At 40.7% G+C, this 22,100-nt stretch overlaps 1 protein-coding gene across 1 annotated transcript in view; it reads right to left on the reverse strand.

Moving 5' to 3' along the window:
- KIAA1549L (KIAA1549 like) overlaps positions 1–22,100 on the reverse strand; it is a 228,887-nt gene that overhangs the window by 37,428 nt on the left and 169,359 nt on the right. Inside the window, exons 13-15 of the mRNA XM_050955195.1 lie at positions 7,572–7,750; positions 5,858–6,075; positions 363–492 (exon numbers count right to left, since the gene is read on the reverse strand). Of these exons, the coding sequence (XP_050811152.1) occupies positions 363–492; positions 5,858–6,075; positions 7,572–7,750 (527 nt within the window). The remainder of the gene's footprint in view (positions 1–362; positions 493–5,857; positions 6,076–7,571; positions 7,751–22,100) is intronic.

Here is a 22,100-nt window from a genome sequence, read left to right on the forward strand (position 1 = left end):
AGAAACAATGGAGAAAAAATAAAATTGCCAATAGGTTATAAATGGTTGTATATTCAGTGCAATTATTAAAATAAAATAAGATTTAGGAATCAATGCTTTAATTTAGTACTGATTTTCAAGGTGGAAGTTTTGTTCACCATTGTTACACTGCAAAACAAGCTGCAGTTAGAAAGTACATTAAATGTTCTGCAATTGCTTTCAGTAATTTGGGGCATTGAGGAGATATAATGTACCTTAAGGTTAAACTCATAAATGCACTCTGGTTAGCTTACCCTAGGCTTTTTCTCTTTTCTTTCCTTTTCTAAAAGACTGAATTAAGGATTTATTGAGCAAACTTCACTGAATGCAGCTGATAAACTTACATCATATCCACTGTTGCGGATCCCACGCCTTGGTCTCTCCCGGGTAACTAGAAGATCCATCTCGGTTTCTCCTGGGCTAGGGCTGTTCAGAGACTGTCTGCTTCTGTATACAGAGTTCTTTGTCTGCTGCCTGGAGAAAATCCAATGAGAAAATATTAAAATGAAGGCAAAGCACAAAAATAAATGACAGACAGTATTCTGCAATTATAACCTTTATTCTAACATTATCTTAGTTATTACAAAAGAGCCACTTTAATAGCATACCTTTTCTATACACACAAGTGCTGGAAGAAGGCAAAATTACAGAAGAGATCATTATATAGTTTGTGTTCTCTTATTAAAACACCAGAGTAAAGGGCTAAAGGGCACAGGAACCATAAACTGGAGCTGCCCAGAGGAGCTAAGCTCCAGGAGAATACCAGGATCCTTTGTGGTTTATAGCTGATAGGATTTAAAATAATTAGTTGTACCTAACATTAGTTTGTCAGTTCAATGGGTGCTGGAGGTGCTGAGAAACTTTGAAAATCATTTTATTTAGATGCCCAAGTATGGATTTAGGTGCTCAGCTTTAAACACCTACATTGGAAAACTGTGACCGTGGGCAAGTAATTTAGGAACACAGAATACCACCACCAAAACCAGGATTAGAACTCAGGAGAAGTGAATTATCATTGGGCCTTATCCTCAGCCCTTCCTCCCTTTCCAGATGCTTGCTGCACTAGCAGGACATCTTGAGGATTTCCCTGAGTAGACGAATATATATGTGGAGGAAAGCCCATGCACCACTTCTGTGTCACCTGCTCCCAGCCCACCTGGCATACATGGGAAGAGATGAAGTTTAAGCTGCTTTGTCTGCCACTTCTGTGGTCTAACTGGGTAGCTACATCCACTTTACACCACCCCATTCTCAACCCCTCAGGCTGGAGAGAGCAGGGGGCTCCACACTCAAGCTGATCCCTGACTGGGTCAGTCCCTTAGGTGCTATTATGATATGAGGCTGCTTCAAGTTGCACTGGGGACCAAGCCAACTCCAGGATCAGTATAGTGCAAAGTTCCCCTCCCACAGGCAATGGATAACCAAGTACACAAACTATTGTGTAATCACAGAGTTTAAGGGCAGAAGTAACCCCCAGACCATCTAGTCTGAACTCTTGTATATCACAGGCCACCAACATCATCCAGCACCCACACACTTAACCCAACAACTGACACTAGACCAAAGTATTACAGCCCACAGGAGCTCAAATTATTATGTGCCACAGGGAGAGAACAGGAAGGACCAAAGTGCAACAATGCCTGAGGCCCCTGCAATGGTAGGGAACTCATTGAGATATATTCAGATAATCTCAGCAAATAACCCACTCCCACACACCGTAGAGGAAGGTGAAAAACCTCCAAATTCACTGCCAATCAGACCTGGGGGGAAAATTCTTCCTGATCCATATGGCAATCAGTTAGACTCTGAGCACATGAGCAAGAACTAGCCAGCCATGCACCTGAGAAAGAGAGAATGTTCAGTCCCACCTCAGAACCCTGGCCCACCCCACCCAGTGAGAGAGAGAGACAGACACAATTATAAATGCAATAAGCAGCAGTTAAAGCACTCCAGCTGCCCAGCCATTGTCAAGTGTTTCGAAGGTATCAGAGGAGACGTGAGTTTTGACAGATCTGAAGGAGGTTACTGGAATGAAGGGGGCTTTCTGGGAATCTCCTCCCAATAAATAATGGATGACATGGTAGAAAGTGTGAAGGTTTTTGTGGTGAGATTTGACGAAAGGGCAAAAAAGGCTGGCATCATAGATAAAGCTGAGGGCTTTATGGCAGACAACAGATTTTAGTACGGTAAAGATAAACCAATGAATGACCTTTAAAGTTTTGTCTTAAAAGTAACTGTCTTGACTTAAAAATAGCCATATATGAAAAAATGAACAAAAATTAGAAACATGGAAAGACTTCAATATTAGAGAGATTAAAAAGATCACAGCTACTTCGGAGAGAGCCACACAGGAGAGACATGTGAAATAGAGAGTGGCACAAAGTCCAATCAAGTACTGCTATTTACCTTTTATATGCTACAAGAACAAGGGGACAGTCAATGAAACTAAGAGACAACACATTTAAAGGACATACTTGATAAAAGGAAACACTCATTTACACAATGAGGAATTAGTCCATGGAACTTACCACCACAATGTATACTTGAATCAAATATATTAGGAGAATTCAAAAAGCATTGGACATGTGCCTGAGTAGTAAGACTATCAACCAGTTACACTAGCTAGGATAAAATACTTTAAGTATATTAACCATCAAGCCTAAGATCCTGATTCAACAAAGTGCTGAAACACATGCTTCAGTGTAAGGGTGGGATTTTCAAATGCACCTATGATTTAGGAGAAGCTTCTTCCTAACCCACTGATGAGTCCTAATTCCGCAAAGCTCTTGGAATTTTCAGAAATGCCTAAGGGACTTAGGAGCACAAGTCCCACTGAAAGTCACTTGTGCTCTTAAATTGCTCAGGCACTTCTGAAAATTCCAAGTGCCTTGCTGAATCAGGGCTCAGTAGTGGATTAGGATGAAACTTTCCCAAATAGAGATATTATTAGACAATTGTTTATTATGGGGGTTTATCCACCTTCTTCTGAAGGCTCTGGTACTGGCCACAGCCAGAGACAGGATATGGGACCAGATGGACCATGGATCTGATCTAATATGGCAATTCTTACGTTCCTAAATTAAAGGCATTTAGAATTACATGTGTTTCTTTCAGAAGGACAACAAATATTTCCTCTTGCTTATATAGTTAGGGACACATTTTCTAAAAGATTCACACATTTAGTGCTCTAAAAAATGCACATCCTTGACCTGATTACACACCACGCAGGGAAAATCTGAGAACCATGCATGCCATCAGCAAGGTTTTAAAAAATTGCCCTGAGATTGCCAATTACCTGATTTAAGGAAGATTCACTAACAAGAAGGGAGGTATCAACATTAATAACTGGTAATCACATGGTGTGTGTCTTCTGGGAACATAACTGCAGCATTTTGAAGCATGAATTAGATGCACAGAATGCTCAAAGCAACTGAAAGCACAGGGTGTTGGTTCTTGTACAAACCAAATTATTTAGTGATGGTGTTTTGTAAACAATTTTTAAAACGCTGTTTTCCACAAATCTGAATATATAAAGGTCAGCCTGAATAACGCATTTAATTTATTTTTTCCTCCCATAACATTTTGGAAGTGACATACATACAATTAACATTAATGGTAGCTATACTGGTGGAACAAGAGGAAAACATGCCATTTTTTCCAAGAACTCTGAAATCTTTATTCTTTTACTTACTTCTACAGTATTTTAATCTTTAAAAATGTGAACTATTTTAAGCTATAGGTTTTTAATTGCATGTCAATATCTGGACAATGATACAAAGCAAGCTGTATTAGTCTTATGCTAAACTAGAGTGCTGTAAGAGTGATTGTTTTTATTATAGAAATTCCATTATATCAGTTCATCTCTCAGAGTTGCACTACACTGCAATATTGGTTACTTTATTCATTCAATAATGTGTCACTTTGGCTATCATATTCTGTTAAAAAAATGCCTGAAGCTGGGAAATGTCCTACAGCACAAACAGTTAGGTATCTACAGCAAATCTGTCATTCTAGATGTTGGTGTGGGGACCATAAAACTGGTTGTTTGCAAGAAATAGTAAGTTTTTCTGACAGGCCACAAAAATTCCCAAATTTTGAAAATGCCTGACATCTTTAGAGAAAGTGCATTAGGGAATGATCCCTTTGTTTTCAGTTCCCATAGCCCAGCTATACTCAGCAAGTATCTCTAGTGTTTGTACAATTAACATTTAATGGATCAGCCCCAGAAGGCAGACAGATCACTCCTTGACAGTTCAGAGTACATGCCTTGATGCAGTTTTTCATAACAATGAACTTTGTCTAAAATAGCTTACCCATTGGTTAACACAATTTATTAGAAAGCACACTTAGAAAAACAAAAATATTCCAGGATCTGTCAGCATACTGGTGCATAAACAAACAAATATTGACATATCTAACAAAGAGCAGATGATTAATATTAAAGCTTCATATAGAATGTTCTAAACGTTTCCCCACACCACTTAGGATACATAATAAATAGCCAAAATATGGCTTCAGTACTGCATTGTGTGAATTGTTCACATTAATATTCATGTTTCTACAGGCCTCATTTATATTCTCAGGACAGATTGTGCTAATAAAAATAGGATTACTGTAAAATGCTAATATTCACATTCAATATTTTACCTTTTCTATGCATATGTAACAATGTATTCCTCCCTCACTGAATTCCTGTTCAAGGAACTGATGCCCCAGACCCTTCAACAAGGACACTAGATACAATTTAATCATAATCTTTTTTCTTCATTAACCTACCAGTAAAACCTCTCTCAGGGACCTCACATAAACAAGCTCATTTGTCTACAGCTATTGCTTATATTCCAAGATATGCTTTTTTAGAATCCTTGCTACAATCTCTCTCACCAGCGCAACGCGGGAGCATGCCGACTGTGCTGCCACTCCCAACAAGGCCGGCTCTACTAGTTGGTGAGGAGTGGGCTTGGCATGACCTCCTCCCTTTGTAGGGCAACTTGTGCTCCAGGGACACTTAGTGCATACCAGAGCCTGCAAGTATGGCCAGCCACTGTGCAATGCGTATAGATGGGGCTCTTTGCGATCTCCTCCACTAGTACATCTCTGTGTCCAAGAATGTACGCTTTCCATTTATATATTGCCTCCAAGAGCCATAAAGTGCCACTCAAATATTGATGAGGCCTCACAATACCCTTACTCATTTTAGAGATGAGTAAATTATGTCAAAGATTAAACGACCTACACAAAATCACAGAGCAATAAAGTGAAGAAAGCACTGTAGAAAGTGGTCACCATTAACTGCTGAAGGAGATACTGAAATCAACAGACATAACGGTGACATGTTCTAATTTTCTGGGTCTAAGTTACCTGTATCTTAGATCCAGCTCTGGAAATAATTACAGCTGTGCCTAGAACAAAATGATAGATTGGATCACTCCTGCACTTTGCAGAAGATCGGAGTCAAATGCAAATTCCTGGCTCAAGTCCATTTCTAGAATAATCAGTTTTCTGAATAATAACCTTAGCACATTTTCAGCTTGGATCACTTTTAAAATGGCTCACAAAAGACCTGGACCCATGCAGCCTTCAAGTAATTTTGTTCTCTTTCCACTTATTCTTCTGTAACCATGTTATGGTTTTATTAAATGTGAAACATTCAGAAATAATCTTGGGCAACATCAATTTTCTTCATGAAATAGGAAGCACTGAACAGAGTAAACATTAGCATGTAATACACATTTTCATCATCAGTGATGGATGTTTGCACTTCAGATGAGTGTTCTGCACTACAGCCCTGGGGGAGTACCTACCTTCTAGATGTATATAAAAAACAAAAACATCTCACCTGTTCTTAGGCTCTGCAAATGGAGAAGATACATCTGCCTCTGGTTCCAAAACATTGTCTATTTCCTTTTGTGCCTTCTCATATATCTTTTTTCTTTCTGTCAGCTCTTTGTTGTAGTCAATCTGGGGGAAATCATAGTATCCTTTTCTCTTGGCTTTCAAGCGCAGCTTGTTGCGATAGTGCTCTATATCGGACTTCTGCTTCAAGGCTTTGTTTACCTAATGGAAGGTGAATGAATTTCAGCTGACTGTGCTATGCTGATGATTTCTCAATTACATTTTAAAAGTGTATTTGATGTGCAGCGATTTGCCTTGCAGAGTGCCTCTTGCACCACACCATGCCATCTGTCAGCACTAGGGAAGTGCAAGTGACAGAGTTGTTGTATTTTGTATGACTTGCAGATGGTTAAATAAATCTTAATCCCCTGGTACTAAGTACATCATAAGAGTGACTCAATTCACAGCCACAGAAGAAGAGAGCTGATGTTAGCCAACCATCTTCTTGACCCAAACAATGCTTATTTTTAGGGAGGCCTGGGGGTAGTATTCTGTATATTTGAACAAATTTCACTTCTGCCTCAAAGCTGACTGTGTAAAAAAATGTCTACTTTATATACTGTTTGTGGCTAAGAAGTCAAATTCTATGATCGCCTTAAGAACTCCAACATATCTGTGAGTATGTAAGGAAATAGTATGTGTATGTTCCTAGGTCTTACTCTGATGATACACAGCCCACAGTTCTTGGAAGAAAAATAGGCATTGAATATTGTGCATGCCATGACTCTGGATAGAAAGCGACAATTGTGATGCGTTAGGACTTAAAATACAAGCACAAAATCAGAACATGATATAATGCTCTAATCTGGTCTCACATAGGTAGCTTGACTACACTGTCTTTTACCATGTTTCTAACCGGCTAGCAGTTTAAAGTGTTGATTTTGTCCAATAAAGAGTCCGGGGAAATATCCTGGTTAGCCTTTACATAAGTGTGCAGCATGGAGGAGCAAATCAGAAGCCTTCCCTCCACCTTTGGTATATAACTTCCCCCATTCCCCATATAAAGCAGTTTGTTCTAGAACAAAATCTACATAAAAATATCAGTAAAATAATATACTGGGTAAGTTTCAGAGCCAAGATGTGGCATTTGGTCAATGGCACCATTAGATCCCAGTGCAGACCCACAACATTATATGGGGACTTCGGGAACAACTGTGCCTAATGTGCAAGCCAGCACACAAACAGAGCAAAGGCATGGACCTGCTCTCTCCCCATCCCACTGTGAGCAGGAAGGATAGTCTAGTTAGCAACAGGGCACTAAGATGGGACTTCTGAGATCTAGGTTCAACTCCCAGCTCAGACACGGACTTCCTGTGTGAACCTGAAAAAGTATGTCTTAATCAACCCTTTGCCTCAGTTCCCTATTTTCTAAAATGGGGTGCTAGGAAGATAAAATCCCTTAATGATTGTCAGGTGTTCAAATACAACAGGGATGAGGGCTATAAAAGTACCTAGATAGGTTGCCTCCTTCAGGGCACCATGCAAGTGCAAGTATGTAAGGTAAGAGTGGGTCCTGAGCATAGGCCACACAAAGGGTGAAAGGCTTCTAACATTTCTCCTCTCTCTCTTCAATGCACCAACCTAAGGTCCTATCACAATGTGTGTCTCCACAAATAATCAAGAAACCAGCAGGTGAAACACTGCCTGATGACGCTTACCTCTCCATTAATGACAGCAGATTCCTGGCTCCTGTCTGATGCAGGGTGAGCAGGAGGCAATGCTACAGGTTTGATAGCAATCAGCTGTACAGATCCAGAAGATGTGTCAAAGGGATCAATGGCAGACTTGGCGATGTTCTCAAAAAGAATGCCTCCCTCCTCTTCATCACTTAGGGGCACTAAAGCATATTATGTTTATTGAGCATATGCTCTCAATAGGTTTACTACAGGTTCACGTGACAACTAAGGGAACACATGCAATAGATTAATACTGAGGTGCTCAATATACTAGAGTAAACCCTGAAGCCTTCCATACTGGAAACTTACTTCTAAGGGATTGTTTCTGAACATACTCTCCCAAAAAGGGAAGATTGATTTTCACCTATAACATGGAAGGAAAGTTAGAAAAAAGATTGATGTAGAACAAATTGTAGGAAAATGATAATGGAAGACAAAAAGCACACCCTTCCATATACTTTATACAAAAGAAGATTGCATGTGAGTTTTCAAATGCCACAACATGTATAGAAGTATCCAGCAGAATCCCATATTTACTTTGTGTCAATCTGAAAATAAAACCACCAATTTTAGCAAGGACTGTAAAAACTATTACTACTAAAGCTGTTAAAATGAAGCACACTGTTGAGTGTGCAAGTGTGCACAAGTAACTGCTAGTTCCCCATCTGATGTTATCTTTTGCTTTAGAAAAATAGCACCTCCAGTCATTTCATAAAGTTTGTCAGAACTTGTGACCAGAAAGAAAAAGACTACTAACGCAAAAGAACTCAGAATGTTTACAATTAAAAGGCACAGTCAATCCTCTATTTGTAAATCTCTGCTTAAAAGGGGAGTCTTGAAAAAGTACAAATTAGCCATTCCCCCCTAATTTATGTTGGAAAGAGGGCATCCCATTATCAGTTTTTGAAGCCTACTTTATCTTTGATTTGAAAAAGTTTATTGTAAGGCACGAAGGCAAATTCTGCAGAGATCCCTCCTTAAATAATTGTGCTATGAAAGAAAAAAAAATGTACTCCATCCACTTGTGACAGGAGTAGAAATCAGCTTCTAAAGAGCAGAGTGGTATGCTCTATATTGCTTCCTCTGAAAATATATTCTGTTTAATCTTTAATCACTGCAAGAATTATAATGTACTGAAGACAGCTCAGCAAGAGATAGATTAGCCCTGTTTAAACAACTAAGATAGATAGTTTGGTACAAATGTTTGATAGAAGTTACATAAAATATGGTATAAGCTTATTCATCTTTCTCTGTGTATTCACAGTAGGCTGAGTTGACATGATTTGAACTGTTAAAAAATACAGGTTATATCATGCTGTCACTAAATAATGTCCCTTAGGATTTGTGAAATTGCTCAGATAAAATGGTCTTTATCTTAGTCTACTGGGAACTCCTCTCAGACTTTTACAGAGTAGTAAAGCACAGTGCTATGAATTCCAAAGACTCTTATTAGTAAATGGGGTGAAAACCTGGCTCAGTGATGCCAATGGCAAAATTCCCACTGGTTACAATAGGGACAGAATTTTATGGTAGGAGTATTAGATGAACAATATAAAGCTTACATACCATACAGTACTACCTAATAGGAGAACATTTTAAAATGATTATTAAGTCCAGACACTTTTTTCCCCCGGGTATTTTTAATTGCTTAATGCTTATGAAAGGCATGAGATTAAACAGCTTTGGAATATGGATTTTTAGCTAGATAGCTATCTAAACTGCTGCTTAGTCAAAGAACAGTTACAATACTATTCAAGTGCAAGCTTCCTACATGCTGCCATAACAAGGTGCTTCAACTGTGGAGGGACTGCTCTAAGGGAGAAAAATGAGTTCATTAGCTTTTTTATGGTGTTTTTTGTGAAATGGATAGCTGTACCAAATATTGTACCAAGACCAGAGTTTTATTTTACATACACAATTGAAAGGCTGTCAAGATGGTCATGACTGACCTAAACTTGGATAGTATCTAACCAGTAACCTACATGTAAAAAGATACAAAATATGGTTCTAACTCCCTCATCTCCATCATACAGGCCTTGTCTGCACTGGGCCATGAACAGAGATTGAAAACCAAGTTTGAACTTTATATAAACACTATTCCAGCTAAACAAGTTTTAGACATGGACTGACTGGCCAGCATTGACTGGACTAAACTGTTTTGAAACCATTTTCAAAAGTTAGTTCCAACTAGGCTCAAATATGGTTTTGTAATGGCTGCTTTTTAACAGTTTGGTTCAGTCTACACTGTTCAGGCCAATAACATAGGAAAATGTCTAAGCTGGAAGTGTTGTACTTGTTAATTAAGGTCTCAATCCTGCAATGAAGTCCATGTGGACAAAATTCAGCACCCACACAGACTACAACTGGCTTCAAAATGGCTCAGCATCGGCATTCATCTGGCTGCACAGAACTCAATGCATGATCTGGACTTAGACTTATTTATCCACTATTGTTTGGGTATTGGACACGTTTATTCAATGAAAAAAGAAAGGATGAGTACAGAGAATCAAAGGACAGCTACTTTTGTTATTTTGTATTAGCACAAAGCAAAAATACCATCATCATCTCTAAGAGTAGTAAAGTCCATCTTCAGCATGTAGCATAGTGCTATAGCATGGATAAATTAACTCTAGGGCTGTCAAGCGATACAAAAATTAATTGTGATTAATTGTGCAATTAAAAAAATTAATTGTGTTATTAAGTGCACTGTTAAACAATAATAGAATACCATTTATTTAAATATTTTTCAATGTTTTCTACATTTTCAAATATATTTATTTCAATTACATCCCAGAACACAAAGTATACAGTGCTCAATCTATATTTATTTTTTATTACAAATATTTGCACTATAAAAAACAAAATAGCATTTTTCAATTCACCTAATACAAGTACCATAGTGCAATCTCTTTATTACAAAAGTTGAATGTACACATTTAGAATTATGCACAAAAATAACTGCATTCAAAAATAAAACAATGTAAAACTTTAGAGCCTACCAAGTCCAATCAGTCCTACTTCTTTTTCAGCCAATCGCTCAGACAAACAAGTTTGTTTACATTTGCAGGAGATAATGCTGCCCCACTTCTTGTTCATAATGTCACCTGAAAGTGAGAACAGGTGTTCTAATGGCACTGATGTAGCCAGCATCGCAAGATATTTACATGCCAAATATGCTGAAGATTCATATGTCCCTTCATGCCTTAACTACCATTGCAGAAGACATGCTTCCATACTAATGACGGGTTCTGATCGATAACAATCCAAAGCAGTGAGAAATGACGCATGTTCATTTTCATTATCTGAGCCAGATGCCACCAGCAGAAAGTTGATTTTCTTTTTTGGTGGTTCAGACTCTATAGTTTCTGCAGCAGAGTATTGCTCTTTTAAGATTTCTGAAAGCACGCTCCACACCTCGTCCCTCTCAGATTTTGGAAGGCACTTCAGATTCTTAAACCCTGGATCAAGTGCTGTAGCTATCTTTAGAAATCTCACATTGGTACCTTCTTTGCGGTTTGTCAAATCTGCAGTGAAAGTGTTCTTAAAATGAACAACATGTGCAAGGTCATCATCCGAGACTGCTATAACATGAAATATATGAAAGAATGTGGGTAAAACAGAGTAGGTGACATACAATTCTCGCATTGTTTTGTTTTTGAGTGCAGCTACGTAACAAAAAACTCTACACTGGTAAATTGCACTTTCACAATAAAGAGATTGCACTACAACACGTGTAAAAGGTGAATTGAAAAATACTGTTTCTTTTAATCATTTTTACAGTGCAAATATTTGTAATAAAAATAATAATACACAGTGAGCAGTGTACACTTTGTATTCTGTGTTGTAATTGAAATCAATATATTTGAATATGTCAAAAAAAATCCAAAAATATTTAATAAATTACAATTGCTATTCTATGGTTTAACGATTTGATTAAAACTGCGATTAATCGTGATTAGTTTTTTTATCGTGATTAATTTTTTTCAGTTAATCACGTGAGTTAAATGCGATTAATTGACAGCCCCAATTAACTCTAATCAAATCGGACCAGAAACTGAATGTTTTTCCCACCCTAACTTTTGTCTATTAAGTGTCATTTGAATCATGAATGTGGCTTTTTCTGTTGCATTTCTTTTCATTGCCAGGTGAGTGATAAAATAGGGATGAGATCTATAGATTTTAGCAAGCTGGTGTAATTTAGATAGGCAGTGAATTGCAAGCAAGCACTGTGGGCACTTTCACATTTCCTCTCTTTTGTCTTTCCCAGTGAATTCAAGAAGAGTGCTCACGATCTGATTAACCACAACGCACCATGTCACTATCAGTAAACCAACCAATGGAAGATCACATGGCAAATTACAAGTCTTTGAGGACTACTTCATCTGCATGTATACAACATGGTTCAGCTCATTCATTTTGTCTCTGAACATGTGGTTGAGGGGAGAGGATGTGAGGATTACAGAACACTTAAAGAACATTTGGATTATATTTTAATCTTAACAGTCACTCAAAAGGGGGACTTTAATTATAATTAGTGCCTGAAAGGGGGGAAACTTGCAACAACTCACATCCAAAACAATACTTTTAGTTTGTTGGTTTTAACCAGTTGAACATGAATTTTAAAAAAGGATATTGATAATTCCGTCCCTCTTTTCGGATTAAAACAAATTCTGTCCAGGATAAGTTTGTGGGGGCAGAAAGAACGGTTACATATACTTACCTACCTGTAATTTTTCCTTCTCTGAAGTTGGCACCTGGTGCTCCATGATCCATTACAACTGGGTTCTTCCTTCTCATCTTCCAAGCATGGAAGCTCTATTTTTTAAAAACCTTTTCACTCTAGTTTCAAAATGCAGCACCAGCAGGTGGATCTAAACCATCATCTTTGTAGTAGAGCTGTGTGAGTCTGGCCCCACCCCATGAACAATTGATGAATAGTTGATTCCTCCTGCATTTTTGGTCAAACTGAATTGTTCGCAAATTTGGGTCAAATCTGGCAAATAGTTTCAGGTGAATAAAAATGAAGGAAGACAAATTCCAAAGAGTGAAAACACTTGATTTTGATATTTTCAAAATGAAACATTTTGACTTTTCATTTCAAAATGAAATTGTTATATTTTTAAAACTCAACATGAAAAAGGGTAAAAGCCACTGCAAAATGAAACAAAATGAGATTTTCATTTCACCAAGAAAAATAAAATCACTGTTGTCTTCAACTCAACCCAAAGCTACAGTTTTTTTTTAGTATTTTTCTGGTTCAGCCACCGAACCCAAAAAAATTAGTTAGTTGTCTAGTTCTACTCACTAGTCCCCCAAGCAGCTACCCATGCTGAGAAGACAAATTGTAGATTTCTGACTAATGAGCATGATGAAAGATTAGTATCCAAGCAAAACAAAAAGGGTGAAATGAACACTTAGGCCAGCACACGATCCCAATGTGAGGGAATCCCAAGATCTCTCTTTTCCCCCGCAAGAATGCTGCATAAATGGGGGGGCAGGGGAAGGAAGGGTTGAAATATTTCCCATACAAACAGAACAAAAACTTAGGCCATGTCTACATCTAAAATTTTGCAGCGCTGGTTGTTACAGCTGTATTAGTACAGCTGTATAGGGCCAGCGCTGCAGAGTGGCCACACTTACAGCAACCAGCGCTGCAAGTGGTGTTAGATGTGGCCACACTGCAGCGCTGTTGGGCGGCTTCAAGGGGGGTTCAGGGAACGCGAGAGCAAACCGGGAAAGGAGACCAGCTTCGCCGCGGTTTGCTCTCGCGTTCCCCGAACCACCCTGCAAACCGCAGGGAAGGAGACCTGCTTGCTCGGGGGTTCGGGGAACGAGAGAGCAAACCGGGAAAGGAGACCAGCTTCGCCGCGGTTTGCTCTCGCGTTCCCCGAACCACCCTGCAAACCGCAGGGAATATTACCTGCTTGTTCGGGGAACGCGAGAGCAAACCGCGGCGAAGCTGGTCTCCTTTCCCGGTTTGCTCTCGCGTTCCCCGAACCACCCAGCAAACCTCAGGGAAGGAGACCTGCTTGCTCGGGGTTCGGGGAACGCGATAGCAAGCCGGGGAAGGAGACCAGCTTGATTACCAGAGGCTTCCTCAGGTATGCTGGGATACCTGCTTATTCCACGGAGGTCAAGAAAAGCGCTGGTAAGTGTCTATACTTGATTACCAGCGCTGGATCACCAGCGCTGGATCCTCTACACCCGAGACAAAACGGGAGTACGGCCAGCGCTGCAAACAGGGAGTTGCAGCACTGGTGGTGCCCTGCAGATGTGTACACCTCCTAAGTTGCAGCGCTGTAACTCCCTCACCAGCGCTGCAACTTTCTGATGTAGACAAGCCCTTAGAACACAAGAAAACTGAGAGGTAAACAGCTCTTATCTGAGAACAGTTAAATGTTTTGTTTAGTTGGGCGATTTGTTTTTCTGCTTCCCACACCGTGTGAAGAGTTCTAATGAAGAAAAACTCAGGGAAAAAGAGGAGAAACTTTCTTCCAAAAGTCATGTCAGTCAATGATAACATCTGTTTTAGAGCAATGGATAAAAGAATGCACTGAAGACCAGGTAATCATGTGGCAAATTGCTTGAATGAAGCCCTGTGCTGATCTGCCAACAAAGTGGCCACATGCCTGACTGAATGAGTTATCAGAAAAGTAGGGGGCTCTTCTGTAACCAATCTGTAGTCCTGACAAACTCCTGAATGTATCCACCTGGAAATAATGGATATGGATGCTTTGAAACCTTTCACAGATCACCAGACTAATCCTAAAATTTTCTTCAAGGGTTAGTTTATGTAAACAGAATTTGAATGCTTCAACTACTTCTCTAGTTATGGAAAGCAAGTAAATATATCAAGTGAAAAACATGATTTTGGTGGATAGAAAATTCTGGGGCAAGCCTGATAATTACCTCATCTGGCAACTGCGCATAAGGATTCTAGATGGACAGCCCACCAAATTTATTTACTAATTCTCCAGATAATATAATTGCTAACAGGAAAAGAATTAACAGAAAGTACAGAGAAGACTCCTCTATATATTCAAAAGAGAAGGTTCAGAGGTCACCTGAAGCATCAAATCATTCCCCCAGTTTCCTGACAACAATGTCTCTGAAAAAAGACACAGCTTCAAGAAATTGGAAAATTGCCAAAAAGAGCTGGAAGTGGAAGACATGCGCTATGAAGTTTCTAACAGACTTGGACCTTCAGGAAGCTAGGACTCAGACACAATCAAAAGCCCACATAGAAAGAACTCCAGTATACTGTATTCAGTATCTCCAATATCCTCCCTGATTGAGAGGCAAAAAATGGGATCCTCGTCTTTTTCAAAAGCACCAAGAATTCCAGGATCTCCATATCCCCTGAAATGCTCAGATTATCAGACAGTTTATAGAGCTGAGCAGGAAGTCCATGAGTCCTCCTGAATATTCATGCTCTAGAAAGCAAAGCCTCTTAGGGTGCATCTACACATCCCACAGCAGCATGTCTCAGGGCCTGGGTCGAGAGACTTGCACACGGGCTACAGCACTAAAAATAGCTGTGTAGACGTTATGGCTCAGGCTCTGAAGCCGACTTCCTCCCTAGACTTCAGAGCCTGAGCTTCAGCCCAAGCCACAACATCTCCACAGCTATTTTTAGCACGGTATTGCAAGCTTCCATCTGTCAACCTGGGCTCTGAGACTTACTGCCCTGGGCTGTCACTCACTGTGAAGACATACCCTCAGGGTCCAAGCCAAGAGGCTGTTAGTCAGGGAGTCTGAAGGGGTTCAGGAATGCTGCACTCACATCTGCAGTCATCAAAGTTTGTGGGTATCTGGACCACTGTGTTTCTATTAATTGTTTGAGGTCTCAGTGATTTAGTTGTCATTCTGTTGTGCCATGGTATATAGAAGCAGGAGCTGAAAAGATGGAGGGGTGGGAGGAGAGGAGAGCCAGCCACGAGCAGTCATCCTTGAAGCTTGTGAGCATTAAACATTTGCTGAAGTGATTTTGCAGCTGGGCAACAAAACGGTGCATTCTGCTCCCTTACTGATGACATTTTAGTGCAGGATCACAGCCATTTGGATTACCCTTTGGCAGACCTAAACTGTGAGCAATCAGATACTCTCAGCTTTGTCACTTAGCTGAAAGCTTCAGTCATGCTCAATAAAAGGGCAGATTAGGGCAATCTGGGAATAAACAGAAACTGGAAGGAGAAAAGCTTAATCACACCTCAGTCTGCAGATTTCGGCTGTGTTGATAGAATAGGTAGGCTGGCTGTAAAGGATAGGGTCCTTTGCTGCACTGGGAAGAAAAGCAATCGGCAGGAGTAGTAAAAAATGCAGCCTGGGTCAAGCCCACACTAACTCAATAGAGTCAAAACAGAAGATCCATTGACACTGACAAGCTAGTTGAAAGAGCTAGATTGCTCTGCTGCATCCTGAAAAAAAAAGAGAGAGAAAGCAGTGGTAAAATGGAAGACTGGGTTGTCTCGCTCTTGAGAGAGGAGCAAGGGGAAGAGCAGGCTGGTTATACAGCTAGACTGTTCTACTGATTCCTTGAGGAAAAGGCAGTGGAGGGAGTAGTAAAAGAATGGGGAAATGGCAGACTATGCCACATTTCACAAACCCACATCTACAGGAACTAAGAGGAAAACAGGATCAATGAACAGAATCTTCTCCCTGCCCAGATGTAATAGTAACTGGTAACAAATATGGGGAATTTGAGCCACCCGGAATTTTTTTTTTTAACTGTGTTTTTTGTTTCAAAACTTGCAGGAGTCAGAGAACCAAAGAGCAAAAACAGCGAAGGAGATCTGGCTTGTTGCTTCCAAAAATGTCATCTCCTGCAATTAAATTTCTACCTCAAGCAGCTTAAGGCGTGCCTGATACATTTGTGGTGTTGGAGTAAAACCTTGCTGCCACGTTTCACCTCTGTCTGGAGCACTCAGCCAGAGATCTGGCTTGGAGATTCTGCAAAGCCAGCTCAGGTTACTGATTTTTTTGCCTCAGAGAGCTTAAAACTTGGCAGCCACATTGGGAGGCAGTGAGTTTTGTGCAGCTGGGCCTTCTACATTTCCAGGTTTTTTCCTCCAGCACTAGATCTTGCACATTCCTGTTCTCCATTGATCCTCTCTCTACCAGGGGGGGCACCAAAAAGGAGGGGAAAATATTATGGAAAAATCTCCTCCCCCGAGATAGAGGAGAGATCCAGAAGAAACTCCTGATTCTTGAAGTGGAGGTGAGACACTAGGGAGTTGGGGATGGAATCTGTTCTCTCAGCTGCTCAGCCTGCTGGTAGTACACTGTGAAACTAGAGAGAGACTAATTATTTTAAAAGAGAGAGGAGCTTCTATGCATTGAAGATGAGGAGCTCATAATGGATCATGGAGCATCAAGTGCCCATAAGGGAGAAAGAAAGCTTGCTTACAGTAGTAAACATGGCTCTTTAAGAACATTCCCTCTGTATATTCACACTTGTGGGATGTGGCCCTGGTACTGCTGAGCTTCAGGAATCTTCAGAAATACAGTGCCCATTGAGACTATAAGTACCCCCAGTTTATGGTACCAAGAGGTCTGTGTGGTTCCCAGCCACACCCAGTTCCTTCTGGTGAGCCCAAGCGAGGAACTCAGAAGCAAAGACGACAACAGGCTGGTAGTATGAATATTCTGAGGCAACATTTCCAGAGAACGAGCAACTGAAAAATAACCTTTCTTTCTACATCAAGATGACCTCCGCATATTGCCACTTGTGGGACTTTCACGTGCAATACAACACTCATGAAAGTGGGCGGAAAAGTTTTACAAAGGATGTCCCCACTTAAGCATTGGTCAGACAGCAGATAGTCTGTGTCCAGAGCTCTCAGTGCTTCCCCTTCTGGAACCCAGGCAGCATAATTCAAACACGGAGGTAACAAGAGCTGAAATGGATGGGGGAGACAGCAGAGGGAGTAGGTTGGGGTCAGGAGCCTGGAGGCGTGCAGCAGGAAACTAACTGGGAACAGGGTGACCAGAGAGCAAGTGTGAAAAATTGGGACAGGGTGGGGACTAATCAGCACCCATAGAAGACAAAGCGTCAAATATTGGGACTGTCCCTATAAAATCGGGACATCTGGTCACCCTAACTGGGAGTCAGGGTGACAGACTGGATGAGGAATTTGGGGGGAAGGAGTAGAAACCTGGACCGGCTGAGCATGGAGTTTGGGACAAGGAACCACTGGGAAAAGGGGGAAATGGACAAGGGACACAGATCAGATTAGAAGCCTGGGGATGGGGCACTGGTCCTGGCTGGGCAAATAGCCTGTGGATGGGAATAAAATAGACTATCATGAGAGGAAGATAAAGGAGGCTGGTAAACAGCAGGGGGAAGATTGGGACTTAGAGAGGAAGTCCAGGGTGGGAGATTGGGACTGGCTAGGCAAGGAGACTGCAACTGGGATGAGAAGTTGGGGGAGGAGAAGAGAGGACTGGGACAGGGCAGAAAGGAAAGGATGAGGGGGTGGGTACAGGAGCAGAAGGGCCTGTGCCTAGTGTCTTATTACACTCTAATGTGGGTTCACATGGAGAATGATAACCTACTTCTTCTGTTTTGCTCCATTAGCTCAAGTGGCAGGTGATCTAAAGGTTCCAACCCTGCTGGTGTTCTGTGTTGGTGTAAATATTATTCCACATGATGGAATTTCTATTTTTTCAATTTGCTTTTTTAAAAAACTAGGAAGTTACACACAAGGAAACCTATATTATATGAGAACTACAATTACAAAAATTAAGCACTCATAAGTTAGGAAAATGCCACAATTAAGGTTCTCCATGAAACCTTCATTGGCTGGTGTATGATGAGCCAGGGAACAGCTCAGCTGATCTGGATGTGAGTACAGGGATTCGCTTCCCACCCTCCCAAGCCATACTCAGTCTCTCAGGTAGAGAAGACTGGGGAGTACTACCATTCCCATGTCTTCTACTGCACTCCTGCCCCTCCCAACCTTGCTTGCTCACCCATGTGGGTTCTCTTCTCAATGTTTATTCTTCCTATGAAAATATATAGGCACTTTTTCTTAAGTCTCCTGATCTGTATGGAGTGTCACATTTACTAAATCAGCTGTGACAAATTAGAGAAAGGCTATTAAATGTTATTTCCAGTCCCAGTAGCTAGACTACGTCCAAGAGATTGTAAAGATGATTTGCTGGGTGAAGTCTGAAGCCTGTGCAACTTTTTTTTTTAAGTGAGAAGAACTCAAAGTAAATAGAATAAAGTTCAAAATTTCAAAAAGGGTCATTTTAAAAATAATTCTTCATCAAAGACTGACTGAAAAAAATTCAGTTTTCCTACAAAAAGTTGAGTTTGATCATTAAAGTCCAAAATAAGAGGGATTTTAGCCCAACTTTCTGTAGAAACTGCAACACCACCTCAGCTATAGAGTCCCTGCTGAAGCCTCCATAATATCAGTTCCTTCAATCAAGACTTTTTATATATCCTGATTTCATATTTGCTGTTTGTTCACTTGCAGCGCTGAAATACTGTAGGCGTGAATTATGGGTAGGTTTTGAAAGAAGACAAATAGAGTTTATCTATTAAACAAACACCTAGTCCTATCATTTTCCTGTATAACAGAGTTTCAGTGAGGAACAGAATCTAAAATTGGTCTGTAACTATGGCAACTAATGAGCCAATCTAACTTGGAGTTCCCAAATCAACCATGTGACTAGCAAGGAATTCATTCCAATTTAAGATGCCGATTTTCAGGGGAGAAAATATGTGCTCCTTTTCCTAACATGGCGATTAGGGGTGTCAGGCTACAATCATGCTGAATAGCTGGAGCAGTCTAAAAGAAAAACAGCCCCTTTGTTAAACTGGAAGGATAAATAGCTGACACATTATCCCTATGCTAATTATCTTGGATAAAGATAAAGTTCTGCAATAAAAACACTACTACAGATGACAGCAATGTCTGAAATCATAGCACAGGGAAATATGACAAACATTACATGAAGAATATGATGGCTTATTGCTTTGCTTTTTTAAACTGAAAAAATAATATGCCTGTAATATCAATAACCCAAACCTGGCATTTTAGAGCATGATTTTCCCCTTCTGAGGGGCTAAATAGGAAGGAATCTTCATGGATAGCTGTCTCCAATTGTTCTATCAGAAGGGGAAGATTCTACCCCCTACCCCCAAAAGCACTGTAGGGCTGGCCTCCAAACTCTGCAGGATTGCAGGTGATGAGTGGGAGGCCCAGTACCTCCCATGCCTGACCTATGACCCCCAACATCTTCCCTCTGTGGAACTGTGCTGTTAGGGTGGCATCAGGGAACCCTGTTAAATGGGTATGTCCACCACAGAGCTGGTGGGGGAATGATGTGTATACCTCTGACTGCCGACTCTCAACCCCTCCTCCGTCAATGTGTGCAACCTGGAGACCCCTGGAGTACTTTCTGCGGGATCCAGGGAAGTGAGTATGATCATCCTCTGAAGACTGCTGAAGCCCTTTTCCATTCCGGAAGGGTGTGATGTGAGCACTGACAGAGTGGGGGATATGATCTGGCTCTTCATTAATCATTTATAATTTCTGATCAACATAATTATTTTACTTAGGGGAAAATCATGCCCCTGTTCCCCAAATACAGTCTGCCTAAGGCACAGTGGAAGTAGCTCAATACCAGCATGCAAGGGCCTGCACGCCATGTGGTTTCCCTGTGCCAAGAGAGTTGTTAGGGAAGTTACAGGCAGTAAATCCTTTGCTACATAGATCCACTAGCCAATGGCCTCTCAGTAGAGGGTTCAGGGACATACAAGCAGCAATGACTATTGCAACTTTAGCTTTGCAGTAATAGTAGCTATAAATTAGCTCCACTGCTACTCTGCCCCCTAATGGAAAAAGATTCAGCCTTAGACAGTTCCCTTGCATCATCTTAGCTAGCTGAGCTTGGTTTTGGAAGAACAGGAGAAGGCAGTGCCAAATACACAAGAGAATACAGCAGCTATTAGTTTTCCAGTACAGTTTGAAAAGCACAAAGTCATTGTTTGCTAATAATGGTTAAGCTAAAATTCACCTAAATGGAGATTTTAAATAAAACGCATGTATTGTCTTACACAGTATTGCAGGTTTCCTTTAGACAGCTATTCTGCCTATTCTGCTGATGCACTAGAATTCTGATCAGTAGAGATTATGTAAAGTATTAGTGAAATGTTTAAGAAAGAACTGAAAGTTCTCACCAATTTTCTTTGATGATTTAAAACCTAACATTCTAAAGAAAACCAAAATATAATACCCCCACTACAATATTTTTGACTAGATAAATGAACAATAAATGAAGCTGTGTTTGATTGAATGGTCTCTCATGTAGAAAAAAATCATAGCCTGGAAATACAATATTTAACTCTGGAAACCACCACCATTTTTGTACTATAAAACAAGCAATCTTTGAAACATTAGGAAAGCGATTTTGACATTAAGAAAAATGTATAGATTGTTGTCTAACACAGCTTGTTTTATATGGGCTGTAAAATATTTTGGCACCAATCCTGCAAGTTACTCCAGGGGAAAATCTATGCAACACTGCACATGCAGAATTCATGTCCCCTGTAGATTTTTTTTTCTTCACAGAATATAGATTCCGCTGGAGAGGCTCTGCAATTACACCTTTTGCCCACCAGAGACTGCCTTGGCATCAGAAGAGAGAGCAGCCAGCCGGCAGGGAGGTGGAGAAAGAGACTGCGTTCCTCACAGCGGAGGAAAGTGAGGAGCCATGGCACGCACAGAGTGGAGCACACGAGGCTGTTGGGGGCAGGGTCACAGACTGGGGTTCAGAAAGGCTAGTAGGGGCACAGACTGCAGCACGGGCACAGGAGATGGTGAGGTAACAGCATTGAGCCAGGATCTCAGTGGGAGGGGGGGCTGCAGGGCAACATGAGAAGGGGAGTGCAGGGACACATGGGGACAAGGGGTAGGGGGCTGCAGGGACACATGGGGACAAGGACAGAATGGGAGAGGCTAGGGGTCAGCCAGGGTCTGCATAGGGGAGGCTCCCCAACTCTCAAACAATCCTTCCCCTGCCATCTGGGGGTGCAGGAAATACATTTCTGTATTGTAATTCAAATGAATTACTCAACGTTCTGTATTAATAGGCCTAGGAGGGAATCTATTTGTCAAAAAAAATCATTTCCTGAATCTTTTTGTTTTGTCTATATTGTTACAGGCATACTTGCTGGGAGATATTTTGAAATAAATTACCAAAATTATTGAAACTGGCATGATTATATTGTGTTATTTTGACAAATATAGTATGCAGAATTTTAAAATATTGTGCACAGAATTTTTAATTTTGAGTCTCAGAATTGCCCCAGGAGTATGCAAGTAGAGGACCTCATTGCCTTTAATGGAGCAACATACAGGTGCAGCAGTCCTTCAGAATGGGTGTGTAACTGGGTTTACAAATCCCATACTGAGCATGGGCAGAAGGGAGAGGAGTGTCTTCTCTGCAAGCTGACCACACACCCACGCGCCTGCCAGAACTGCCAGTCTTGAAGACATG

This window comes from Gopherus flavomarginatus, chromosome 5 (assembly GCF_025201925.1).
Source record: "Gopherus flavomarginatus isolate rGopFla2 chromosome 5, rGopFla2.mat.asm, whole genome shotgun sequence".
Taxonomy (NCBI): domain Eukaryota; kingdom Metazoa; phylum Chordata; order Testudines; family Testudinidae; genus Gopherus; species Gopherus flavomarginatus.